General features: G+C 35.9%; 1 protein-coding gene and 1 non-coding gene across 8 annotated transcripts in view; both read right to left on the reverse strand.

The window, feature by feature from the left end:
* up (Troponin T, skeletal muscle) overlaps positions 1-12408 on the reverse strand; it is a 108122-nt gene that overhangs the window by 1900 nt on the left and 93814 nt on the right. For 5 of the 7 annotated variants that reach the window (XM_069840084.1, XM_069840082.1, XM_069840078.1 and 2 more), the window contains 2 exons: positions 11037-11115; positions 2892-3129 (listed from right to left, as the gene is read on the reverse strand). In XM_069840084.1, the coding sequence (XP_069696185.1) occupies positions 2903-3129; positions 11037-11115 (306 nt within the window). In that variant the 3' untranslated portion in view covers positions 2892-2902. Of the gene's footprint in view, positions 1-2891; positions 3130-9449; positions 9529-11036; positions 11116-12408 lie in introns of all 7 variants that reach the window. The other 2 variants (XM_069840079.1, XM_069840081.1) reach the window with 1 other exon arrangement.
* TRNAC-GCA (transfer RNA cysteine (anticodon GCA)) lies at positions 5156-5232 on the reverse strand. Its single transcript has one exon. It is a non-coding gene; the product is annotated as a tRNA-Cys (tRNA).

The following is a 12408-nucleotide window of genomic DNA, read 5'->3' on the forward strand; positions in this document are numbered from 1 at the left end:
TGAAAACCAGATTTGCATAATATATTCGTTACTGGAAGTACGTTAACAGAAAGCCACAATTTAAGTCACACAGTATTTGTGTGCACTCATAGTTGAGTTCTGGCGTCTTGTCAGTTCATTTGAGTTGTGTGGATACAAAGGAAAAATTGTGACGAAGTCGTGTATAGTTCCCAGGGTAGCTCAGTCGGTAGAGCGTTCTCGCGCTAAGCGAAGGGTCCCGGGACCGATACCCGGCCCTGGAACAATTTTTCCTTGAAATTATTCAAACCTGCTTTACAGGGAGCTACTACCTGAAAGGCAGATTTGCATAATATGTTCGTTACTGGAAGTACGTTAACAGAAAGCCACAATTTAAGTCACACAGTATTTGTGTGCACTCATAGTTGAGTTCTGGCGTCTTGTCAGCTCATTTGAGTTGTGTGGATACAAAGGAAAAAATGTGACGATGTCGTGTATAGTTCCCGGGGTAGCTTAGTCGGTAGAGTGTTCGCGCGCTAAGCGAAGGGTCCCGGGACCGATACCCGGCCCCGGAACAATTTTTCCTTGAAGTTGTTCAAACCTGCTTTACAGGGAGCTACTACCTGAAAGCCAGATTTGCAAAAAAAAAAAAAAAACAACAGTGTTTGAAAGGATGTGTGACTGAAATAAGAATGTGTTACTGTAATTAAATTATTCCTACTCATCATTAATTCATCTAAAAAATTTAAAAACAATAATTTGAATTCAAATGCATAGGAACAGTAGCACAATAATTTTAACAAAACATGCAGTATTTGAAAGGACTCTCAGCTGAAACAAGGATGTCTCACTCTAATTAAATTATTTCCACTCGCATTGACTTACCTGAGAATTTAAAAAACAATTTGAATTCAACTTCTTTACTGTGTCAACTTTTGTTTTTAATTACCAGTATCGGTATGTGATGGAACTTACAAGAACAAAGAATATCAATGGTACGATTGACACTGTCTTTTTTTTTTTTTTTTTTTTTTTTTTAAGGGATCCCCTAATGTTCGGTGCCAAGTTGGTTAAGGCACATCTGAGATCACTCTTTACATCCAAATGACTGCTGTGATTGGTTTCTTTAATGGTCATTGTTGAAAAATTGCCAACTGTACAAAAAAGAACTCTCACTCGCAAGTACTATATTTAATTTTTCTGCCAGTACTTATTATGTCTACTGCTATGGTTAGCACGTCTGACCGTGAAACTAGAGAGCCCAGGTTCAAATTCTGGTTGGGACAAATTATAGATGAGAAGGCGAGACCTGGCATTTGAGCAGTGCGAGAGAGGAAAGAATGAGCTTCAGAAAGAGAATTTATTTCATGATGGTTAATATTATATGAATCTACCAACACAGGAAGTTCATCTCAGACTAAAATCTATCTTCCCCCTCCATACCCGTTGATGATATAGCCATGGCATATGATAAGGCCACAGGACAGGTCTTGCCTCCTCTACTGTACGTGGTTGATGTTTTTACGGGATTTTCCCTCAACCTATAAGAGCAAATGCTAGGTAACTTTCAGCGCTAGACCCTGAACTCATCTTGCTAGCATTATCAGTCACCTTCATCTCACTCAGACACTAGATAACCATAGTAGTTGATAAATCCAGTGTTTTCGCACAGTCTTTTAACCAAAAGTACCAATATTATATTATACTCTGGCACTTTCTGTGATGATACTGGCTGAAAGAGCGGTTATGAAATAGGTTTTCTTCGCATATTTAAAATTTCCCTACATGTGTCATTTTGATATTGATCTCGTTACTCATCATTCTACACAGATAAAGGTCTTAGGTAAATAAATAAATATAGTATATTGCGATACTAGGTTGGTAAGTGCTCTGTAGCAGAGGTGAAGGAAAGTTTGAAAAAACGAGGTGCTTGCGTCGAGTTTTTTTTAATTCCCGAGACTGTTACGCACTTAACGCCCATGTATTGCATATTATTTTTTGCACAATCATAATTTATATCTTTATTTTATTTATTATGCATTCTATTTATTTATTTATTCATTCTTTTTGCACTGAACGTTTGTCATTTTGTTAATGACAGTGTGTAATTTTCTAGGTGACCGTGTTTTTATATCCTTTTGTTTTATTTGTTGGATACGACTATCTTTTATGTGTATGCAATGTTCCGAATAAATAATAGTATATTACGATACAAGGTTGGGAAGTGCTTTCTACAAAATGGAGGAAAAGTTTGAAAAACGAGCAGAGCAAGTTTTTCAGTTTTCGAGATTTTGTAATACACTTCACAAACATGTATTGTATAACATTTTTTGCACGATCATATTTTTAAAATTGCAAATACAATATATTTTGCATTGAAAATTTGGAGCAGTACTAGTCCAAAGCCTTCACAAAACGGCACTGTAATGGTAACTAAGTAACAATAAGTGCACTGTAATGAGTTTATTTCAGTATAGTTTTATGTTACGAAGAATGGTTTCCGTAGAAACAAGTTTCTGTGTGGGAATTCTAAGGCCTAACAACAATAACTGTAAATACAGCAAAAAACACGATCGTACAAAAAAAAGTTATTGCAATAAGTGTCTGAATCTTTTTCTATAAATAAAGAGAATTACAGTCTTTATACCATAAAATTTAATAATTGTTCAGCACAGCTGTGTTGTCAGTAATTTACTTACTGCACTATTATTTTCAGCGTTTCTGCAGTAAACATTGAACGTGTTGTATCTTCAAGTTACATGGAATGTAACAATGATGATAAGTATACAAAAGAGTATGATTGTGCAAAAAATAAATAAAATGAAGAAATTTATATTAAACAACACACATTAGGCCTATTATGTGTAATTGTTTAATTATTATTGCACTGCTAAATGGTATATTATGAAATTTATATTTCTTATATTAAGTACCTGTTTCATGTTTATTCCTCTTCTTCTTCCTCTTCTTCCTCTTCCTCTTCCTCCTCCTCTTCTTCAGCTTCCTCCTCTGCAGCCTCTTCCTCAGGCTCGGGCTCAGGTTCAGGTTCGAAAGTAGGTTCTTCCAATTCGTCATCAACACCTGCATCAGCCTTCACCTCTTCTTCTTCTGGGCTTTCGGGATCTCCCTTCTTCTTGCCAGGTCGCTCGCCGAACCACTTGGGCAGCTTGGCTATGTATGAGAAGTTCGATTAGGCTAGGTCATAATATGAGTAATATTTACAAATAATAGTTATAGTATAATTAACAGGGCTTTAAAAATTTTATGGTGGCTCACCAGTGAGGCGAAAGTTTCACTATTCAGTATGGTCGAACTACAGAAGTGCAATTAAATATCAACATTTTTTTTCCCCACTCGTCATAGACGAATGGTTTTTTCAAGCCCTGATAATTATCATGGTATATAACATTGTAGTCTTTCAGTTAGGCCACTTAAACTTCTGAAATTTCTGTTAGCGATGTTGATCTTATATTCATGTAGTTATATGTACAGTAAATATAATTATAAGAAATTTTGACAAGTAATTACAAACACTATGATATAATTTTCGAGTAAATCTAAACGTTAAGAAAAGAAACATTAATATTGTTACGCAAAATAATTGTTTAGTAGAGGAGTGTTACTTCCTATTATTTCAACCACTCATTATTTTTAGTTACTTATATGATATGCAATTACAAACATTTAGTCATGCTTGAAAACAATCAGTTAAAAATAAATAAGCTCACATATTGATGGCTCAAAATTTTGTTGCATAATTTTCTCTGCATTGCTTAGAGCTAGTGCAAGGTTAGTTGTGACTTGTAAGAAGTTTTAGATTATATAACTAACGATATTTTAAACAAATAATTAATTGAATACTAGTTTTGCTATAGAATTTTCATAGATAAGTGAAGTTTCTGCGCAAAATTGATCATGCACAGGTAGCCTATTTAATAATCTCGTTGCAGACGACTTTACTATTATGTTAGCGTACCGGCAACTGATGAAAGTTTGAACTTCACAGAGTTCTATAATATTTCACATTATAACATACCAGTAAGTTAGTGTAAGGTGAAATTATATCAGTGTGATACAGTAAAGTAATTAAAAGAAGCGTTCATTAGATATTGCTGTTACTTATTACTTTGAGAAATTGCGTTTTTGAGTGATTATAGCGAGATTCTTTAATAGTGGTTTTAATTTGTTGTGATAAATTAATTTTATAGAATGCAAGCGTGTTTCTTTTGAAGCTTATAAGTAGTACAACAGCCATTTGATGATAAATTATTTGGTTATGAAACTCAGGTGGATATTTTATATTTATTCTTAGATATCAGCTTATTTACTATGTTTTAAAATTTTCTTTTAACTAGTTCATTGCCTAGTCTTGATATTTTATATTGTATTGTGTAAAACAACGTAAAATAACAATATCCTATACAAAACAGATATTCTGTATCACGGAAAAAGAATCCTTGTGCATGTCTATCCAAGAGAAGTTTTTATATATACAGAGTGTTCAAAAAGTATGGAATATTGCTGATAACTTCTTAAATTTTAATTTTACAAAAAAAAAAAGTTTTATACAAAAGCTGTTCGAGATAAATAATAAAATATGGTATCAGTGTTCGAAAAAAAGTTAGTTATTTGGGCATAGCCTACATAGTGTGGCAGCAAACTTTATTTTTTTTTAAATGGTACACTATATTAAAATTTACATATTCCAAATCTCCATTAAATTTTATGTATTAATTGTAGAAATTTTACTCATTCACCCGTTTTATGTCTTTTAACTATTTATTAAACTTTTTTCGTTAACTTCAAACTTGAGAGAAACTAGTGTTTAAAATCATGTTGAGTAGGCCATAAAACTAAACACTATTCCTAACCAAACTTTACCACAGATGTTCAAAATAAGAACCATTCACACCAAGTAATGTCCCAGTCTATCATGAAAACTGTCCATTGTGATATGAGATGGAACAGATCAGTTATGTAACTGTGAGAAAGACAATGATTGTTTTTGTGATAGACTGGGACATTGTTTAGTTGTGAATGGTTCTCATATTGAGCATCTTTTGTAAAGCTTTGTTAGTAATAGTGTTTTACATCACATATTCATTATATGTGAGGTCTCGCCTACCTCATTGACTATTACACGACTACTATGAAGTAGCCAATGTGTATTATCATCATTTAATTCGAGAAAAATTCGTTCCGGCACCGGGAATCGAACCCGGGACCTCTCAGCTCTGCACGCTGAGTGCTCTTTCCAACTGAGCTATGCCGGGACACGATCCACGGTGCCGGCCGAACTCCTTTCGTTGTGGATCGTGTCCCGGCATAGCTCAGTTGGAAAGAGCACTCAGCGTGCAGAGCTGAGAGGTCCCGGGTTCGATTCCCAGTGCCGGAACGAATTTTTCTCGAATTAAATGATGATAATACACATTGGCTACTTCATAGTAGTCGTGTAATATTCAATGAGGTAGGCGAGACCTCATATATAATGAATATGTGATGTATTAACTGTTAGCAGTTGTCAAAAACTGAGGTTGAATATGGCCATAAAGTTTAGACTTACAAGTCTAAAGTGCAGGTAGTAAGGCCGTAAAACATTACAACGAGATGAGTTCGGCCGGCACCGTGGATCGTGTCCTGGCATAGCTCAGTTGGAAAGAGCACTCAGCGCGCAGAGCTGAGAGGTCCCGGGTTCGATTCCCGATGCCGGAACGAATTTTTCTCGAATTAAATGATGATAATAATAGTGTTTTGTTTAGTTTTATGGCCTACGCAACATGATTTACACACTTATTTATCTGAACTTTAATAAATAGTTAAAAGACATCAAACGGGTGAATGGGTAAAATTTCTACAATTCATACGCAATATTTAATTAAGATTCGGGACATGTAATTTTTAATATAGAATGCCATTTAAAAAAAAAGTTTACTGTCACACCCTGTATGCCTGAATAACTAACTTTTTTCGAACACTGGTAACATATGCTTTATCTGATACAACTTTCGTATAAAACTTTTTTTATAAAATTAAAATTTCAGAAGTTGTGAGTAACATTCCATACTTTTTGAACACTCCGTATGAACTACTACATTAATAATAAATTGTATAATATTTTACTTACACAAATGAATTGATATTTCTTAAAATATCGTAATTATATTGTCACTCTTTACTTGAAATGATAATATTACTTGGTTCAGTAAACTTATAGTCAGTAATTAACATAAAATAATGAGTAAATACCGGTATATTTTACTTTCGTTATACATATACGGTACTACTAAATCACTATGATCGTTTCCAGGGCTCTAAATGGACTGAAGCGGACCGGTATGGCATTCCAGTTCATGAATTTCAGAAACATTTCCATTCTGTCTCGTAAAAAATGTCTGTTGTCCATTCCGGATCATTTGAATTTTGTATTAATTATTATTATATGTTATTTAAATACGTTTTTCAATTGAGTGTAAATTAAATGGTTAAAAGTACTGACAACAGTACTGTCGGTACTTCTTCATTTTATTAGGGCCAATAGCTTTCGTATAAGCTCTTGCTAATTTGTAATACCGGGTGTTTCAAAATGAATATCGGGGTTTTAAGGCTTTCTAGTATTTATTACATTTAACGTACAATTATAAATAATACATGAAATGAAAGAGCAACTCAAACAGTTTTGTACGCGCATGCACTGTTTCCTCTGTCTGCCGTTAGAAAGCGCGTTGAACGAGTGAGAGAGTCTTTCACGCGTAGCCCCAAGAAATCTGTTCGGAAGGCTAGTTGTGAATTAGCAACGTCTGTGTGGAGAATTTTAAGGAGTCGCATATGGAAGTACGCGATTGGTTAAACGACGTTGTACCCGATCGCTGGATTGGCCGAAAGAGGCCGAATGACAGAGCTTGTTTCGCATGGCCTCCACGTTCACCAGATCTTACGCCATGAGATTTTTACCATTTTGGGGATTCATAAAGAATCGTGTGTATGTACCTCCCTACCAGCTGACCTACCAGACTTAAGACAGAGGATTGAAGCAGTTGTTGCAACAATTACTCCAGACACACTGATCAAGGTTAGGGAAGAACTCGCTTATCGACTCGATGTGTGCCGTGTGACGAATGGTGCTCACATTGAGCACTTGTAGCAAAACTATTTGAGTTGCTCTTTCATTTGTTGTATTATTTATAATCGTACGTTAAATGTAATAAATACTACAAAGCCTTAAAATCCCGATATTCATTTTGAAACACCCGATACTCTTGCGACATGCCTTTGATACATTTGATTCTGCATTGAATATCGTCGAAGTTCTGAATAATAGCGTGGCAGTAATGAAATTAAAAGGACCGGGGCTCAGCAACACTTTATCACTCCATATCGAGCTAATGATCAGATGTCATAGGCCACTACTAGGCAGCAGCCAGTCGAATTTAAACCGCGACCTGAGTATCTATTTCAAAGACTTCGCAAGTCACAGATGTGGCTCAGGCAGTAGCGTGTTCGCCTGCTGATCCGGAGTTGCGCTCGGGCATGGGTTCGATTACCGCTTGAGCTGATTGCCTGGTTGGGTTTTTTCCGAGGTTTTCCCCAACCGAAAGGTGAATGTCAGGTAATCTATGGCGAATCCTCAGCCTTATCTTCCCAAATACCATCTTACTATCCCCAATTCCATCGATGCTAAATAACCTAGTAGTTCATAAATAACCAAGTAAAAAAAAAAATACTTTGCGAAACAAAGGTTCCAGTTAAAAGTGCAGGTCCAGAAATCAATCTCTGTTGCTGGTGTTAATATATGCATCAAAGTAAATTATTTATTAAAGATGTGTGTATTTTATTCTTTTTTTTTCGGCTGAATGTAGTGACTATTGTTTGTGGTTCCCGTTTGAATAAACATGATAAAGGAATGAAAATTTCCGAAAACATTAATATGTTCGAAATTTTTATATTGATGTCTTTATAAATAGGCTATTTCATGGTAATACTCGGAGTCATCTCACTGGATATTAATTCCATCGTCATCATTAACATCACCTTGTTCACGAAAATAATAGTATTTCGGTTCGTGAAAACGTCCATTTAGAGCCCTGGTCGTTTTTACAATACATTATGTAACTTCTTTAAAGACAAGTTTATTAAAACGAGTAGCTTTCATGCGTAGACAAAAGATTTATATACATCTTGTCTCGCTTAGAGGGATCGAGAAATAAATGCTAAACCATTTAAAATCAGATGAAGATATTGTTTTGATTTACATCTGACAAGATGCAGAAACTGTCCAAGTTTATGCACCAATGGTTTAAAAACAGTTGCATGTTCATGCGCACTAACATTTATCGTGGAAACAAGCCTGGCGCCATTCACTAGAACATTCCGTCATTGGACCATTCTTTTTCATCGAGGCGACAGTCACAGGAAATGTATATGGTATCTGGACATGTTGCAGAACTTTTTTTTGTTGATCAACTCCTCCCATTGACCTTCCTCTGGGACTTTGTGACAAGTGTTGTGTACCAACGTAATACAGTTGACATTTTGGAAAAACTGAGACAACGCATTATAAATGCAGCTGCGCTAATCACTTCACAAATGTTATGGTACACTTGGCAGAAGGTTGAGAACCTTTTAGATGTCTTTAGGGTAGCTCGAGGCGCACATATCGAGTTGCACTGACCATTCGCCGAAACTCGGAGAGTTTTTACATCAAGTTATATAAAAAAGTTATGTTATAAAACCATTATTTATACTTTAAATTAGCACTTATTTCTCGATCCCTCTAAGCGGGACACGGTGTATTTTTTCAAGTTACAACTTTCTTCTCAAGAAAATTAATTTTAAAAACATTTATAATATGAGCTTAAAGAACATTTAATAACGTTCATTCATGTTTAAAAACACTAACTTGCTCTTTATGCCATAGCATTTTATATTGAATTACAATATAATTTAAAGTTACTAGTTAGCTTTCATTGAATTTTATGTAGGCAAAAGTAATCATAAGGTAGAATTTGTTTCGTTCAGTGACAATTTCGCTTGCTAAGATTTATGAATAAGTTATTTGTATGAAATTGTTACAGTAGTGTGGACATTTTTAGAAAAGTACCTATAGCGAAGGAAAAAATTGATTTTGAATTATTTGTTTAAAATTCGTGACAGCTGTGTATCACAGAGACATGCTTGAATAGAGAAACCACTCTTACACGCAGATGTAGCTTACAGTTCTCGTTTTTTATTGAGTCTATAATATCATAGAGTAAATTGCAAGCTGTAAACACAAAATAATTGTTATGAAAATAAACAGTGGTTATAAAAATATTCTCTATCACACATAATAATTTAAAGTATAAAAATTATATTTATGATAACATAAACAAAAACAGCATCAGTATTTTAGCTTGCTTGTCACTGCATGTATGGCTACTTCGCTTACTCAACTTTGGCTTGGCAGTGAGCATGGAGTGTATGCTTATTCTGAGATACTCTATGTACAGACTTACATTTTTGGCGTGAGTCAAATTCATTTGACTTATCGCTCCACTGTCGCTCGATAACCTCTTTGGTTTGAGCCTCTAAACCCTAGAGGAGGAGAGCAAGCAGGCACACAATTTATTAAATCAAACCAAACACTTCGTGATTGGAAATGGAGAAAGTAAAGGGACAAATGACTCTTTTGTTAGTGTTATTAGTTGTTCTAGCTTGTACACATCTCACAACTATCATCTCTTTTAGCAACTGTTCATCAGCGCTTGGAAGTGTGTTAGATCTTTCAGAGAACAAGTTCTTAATTTTATGTCCATAATTTTGTTATCGTGTCTTTGTCATTTGTAATTTGATACACACATGGAAGAACTGCTATGTACAATTGTGATGTATGGTAGCAAAAAATTTAATTATCAAAGAGACGATGAGAATCGCATGCAATGTAGGTTGAAACTGAATGGGAATAGACCACTCTGCTCAGGTTCTGATGTTTTGTGAAGGATTTGAAAAGTAAGGAAAAATAAGTAAGATTTGAGACTTTCACAGTAGTCAACGTGGTGCGAGGTTTTTGTGTCCTTTGTGATAGTTCAAGGTTTCAAAATATATTAATTTTTTATATTAAGAGCTAAAATCTAACACGAGAACTTCCGGCAGAAAATGTATTATTATTAAAATATTTTCTCAAGAAGACCCTCAATTACTAAATGTGTTAGGAAGACAGTATATCGACGTCTTGTGAAAGAAGTTCGTTTTAACTCCTTTGAACCCAGTCTTAATAAGCTAAAGCACAGAGGAATCGAGTTTACTTAACATCTTATTTTTAAGGTGAGAATGTTTGATCCCTTCTCTCTTTTGATTAATTTTAGTAAATCGTAATTAAATCATGAAAATAAGATATTCTCTGACAAACTATTTGGAAGGATGTAACTGTACCGACATTTTCAAATTATAGTGGCGATTTTGAGAAAATGGAAATAGCTGCAAACAAATAACTACCAGTAGTGATCGTGGCTTAAAATTCAGCCTGCAATTAAGGAACCTTTATAATATTTAAGAAAAACTAAAGCGAAATAGTTAAAAGCATTTTGAAATCACTTAGCGTGCAAGTATTTAATTAGTGAATATTCATGTTGCGAACTGTGACGGAGGACACAAGAAAAGATTTTGGGGATTTTTTATGTAATTTATAAACATTTCAACAGTTTTGTGATTTGATAAATTTTGGCATATTTTTGGTCATCAAATCGGGATTTTGATTATTACTTCCTAGAATTACAGTAGCCTGTATCAGAATGCTTTAGATTTAATGGACTTCATTGATAGAGTGATTTAATAAGTAAGCAAAGAAGCTTGTCTTGTGAAAGTACTGTAATTGAATTGATTGATTGATTGATTGATTGATTGATTGATTGATTGATTGTAGGGTAAGAAAGAGCAGAGAGATAGATGCGAGTATTGTACACTATGGTCACACGTGACAATGAATAACACATAAGACGGGGTGTTGCATCCACCACATTGTGTTCTGACGTTGTGGTTGTTGGGCAAGCACATTTGTTCACGGTTTGGGGCAAGGGTTTGGACTCTGTCACCGTCTTACTTACACTTGCTTCTGTTGGCAAACAATTCATACTTGGATTTCCAAACTTTCTCATTACTCTCTGAACTTAATGTGGCCCAACCCTGCGTAAGGACACCAAACACAATTACATACACAAAATAAATCTCATAATGAGCACATAAAGTAGATATGTGGATCTACAGCCTCGTATCACAGTAGTGGACACAAGCAAGTCTTGTATGAATCGCATGCTTCAACTTCTGCTGACTGATTAATATTTTTTATAAAGTACGTTGTTGTCAATTTAAGTATAGACATGCATATTATCTCGCTTAAACTTATGTACGTGGTAGTCAATAAGTTCTGCGACTGGGCGCATAGTGGCGATGTGGTGCACTAGAGCGGATAGGTGGCGTCGTGGTATGGTACCTTGTCAGTTAGTCTCTCGTCCCAGCAAGAGACAGTTGTGTGCATACAGTGTTAGCAGAACTACGGTCTTTGTTGTGACGGTGATTTGAATGCGCGCGTCGGAACTCGAGTATGTCGCAGTTCGAGCAACGGACAAACGTCAAGTTCTGCCAGAAATTAGGAAAAACCGCTACCGAAACGTTTCAAATGATGCAGCAAGTTTACGATGACGACGTATTGAATCGCAGTGCTGTGTTTAGGTGGCACCAACGTTTTTCGCAAGGGAGAGACAGTTTGAAGGATGATGTGCGTACTGATCGGCCACTAACGATTCGAACTGAATGTAAGATCGAAGAAGTTGCAATTTGGTGCGTGCCAACCGCTACCAAGCGGTAGACGATCTCGCAGCAGCAGTAGGAGTCAGCCATGGTACGTGCTACAAAATTCTGTCTCATGACCTGAACATGTCGCGTGTTACTCAGCACAGTGTGCCACGCATCCTGACGCAAGACCAACGTGATGATCTGTGGTGACCTGATTAGTAGTGCTGACGATGATCCGACGTTTCTCGACCGGATCATAACTGGAGACGAAACATGGTGTTTCCTTTACGATCCGCAACCGAAGCGACAATCCGCCACCTGGAAAACGCCATTATCGCCACGAAAGAAAAAACCACGACAAGACAGGTCAAAAGGCAAGGTGATGCTTGAACTGTTTTTTTTATTCAAATGAAGTTGTTCACATGGAATTTATCCCATAAGGTGTAAACAAGACCCGCTACAAGGAGATCCTTGGCCGTTTACGCGATTCAATTCGTCGTAAGTTTCCTAAGCTTACACGACAACGCCTCTGCATATCGCTCTGTTCTTGTCCAAGAAAAACTTGCAAGGCAACAGGTCGCCGTTTTGCCACACCCTCCGTACTCACCTGATTTCGCACCATGCCATTTTTTCTCTTTCCCCGCATGGAAGTAATCCTACGTGGGCGTAGATTTCATTCGGCCT

The sequence above is a fragment of the Periplaneta americana genome, chromosome 11 (assembly GCF_040183065.1).
Source record: "Periplaneta americana isolate PAMFEO1 chromosome 11, P.americana_PAMFEO1_priV1, whole genome shotgun sequence".
NCBI lineage: Eukaryota > Metazoa > Arthropoda > Insecta > Blattodea > Blattidae > Periplaneta > Periplaneta americana.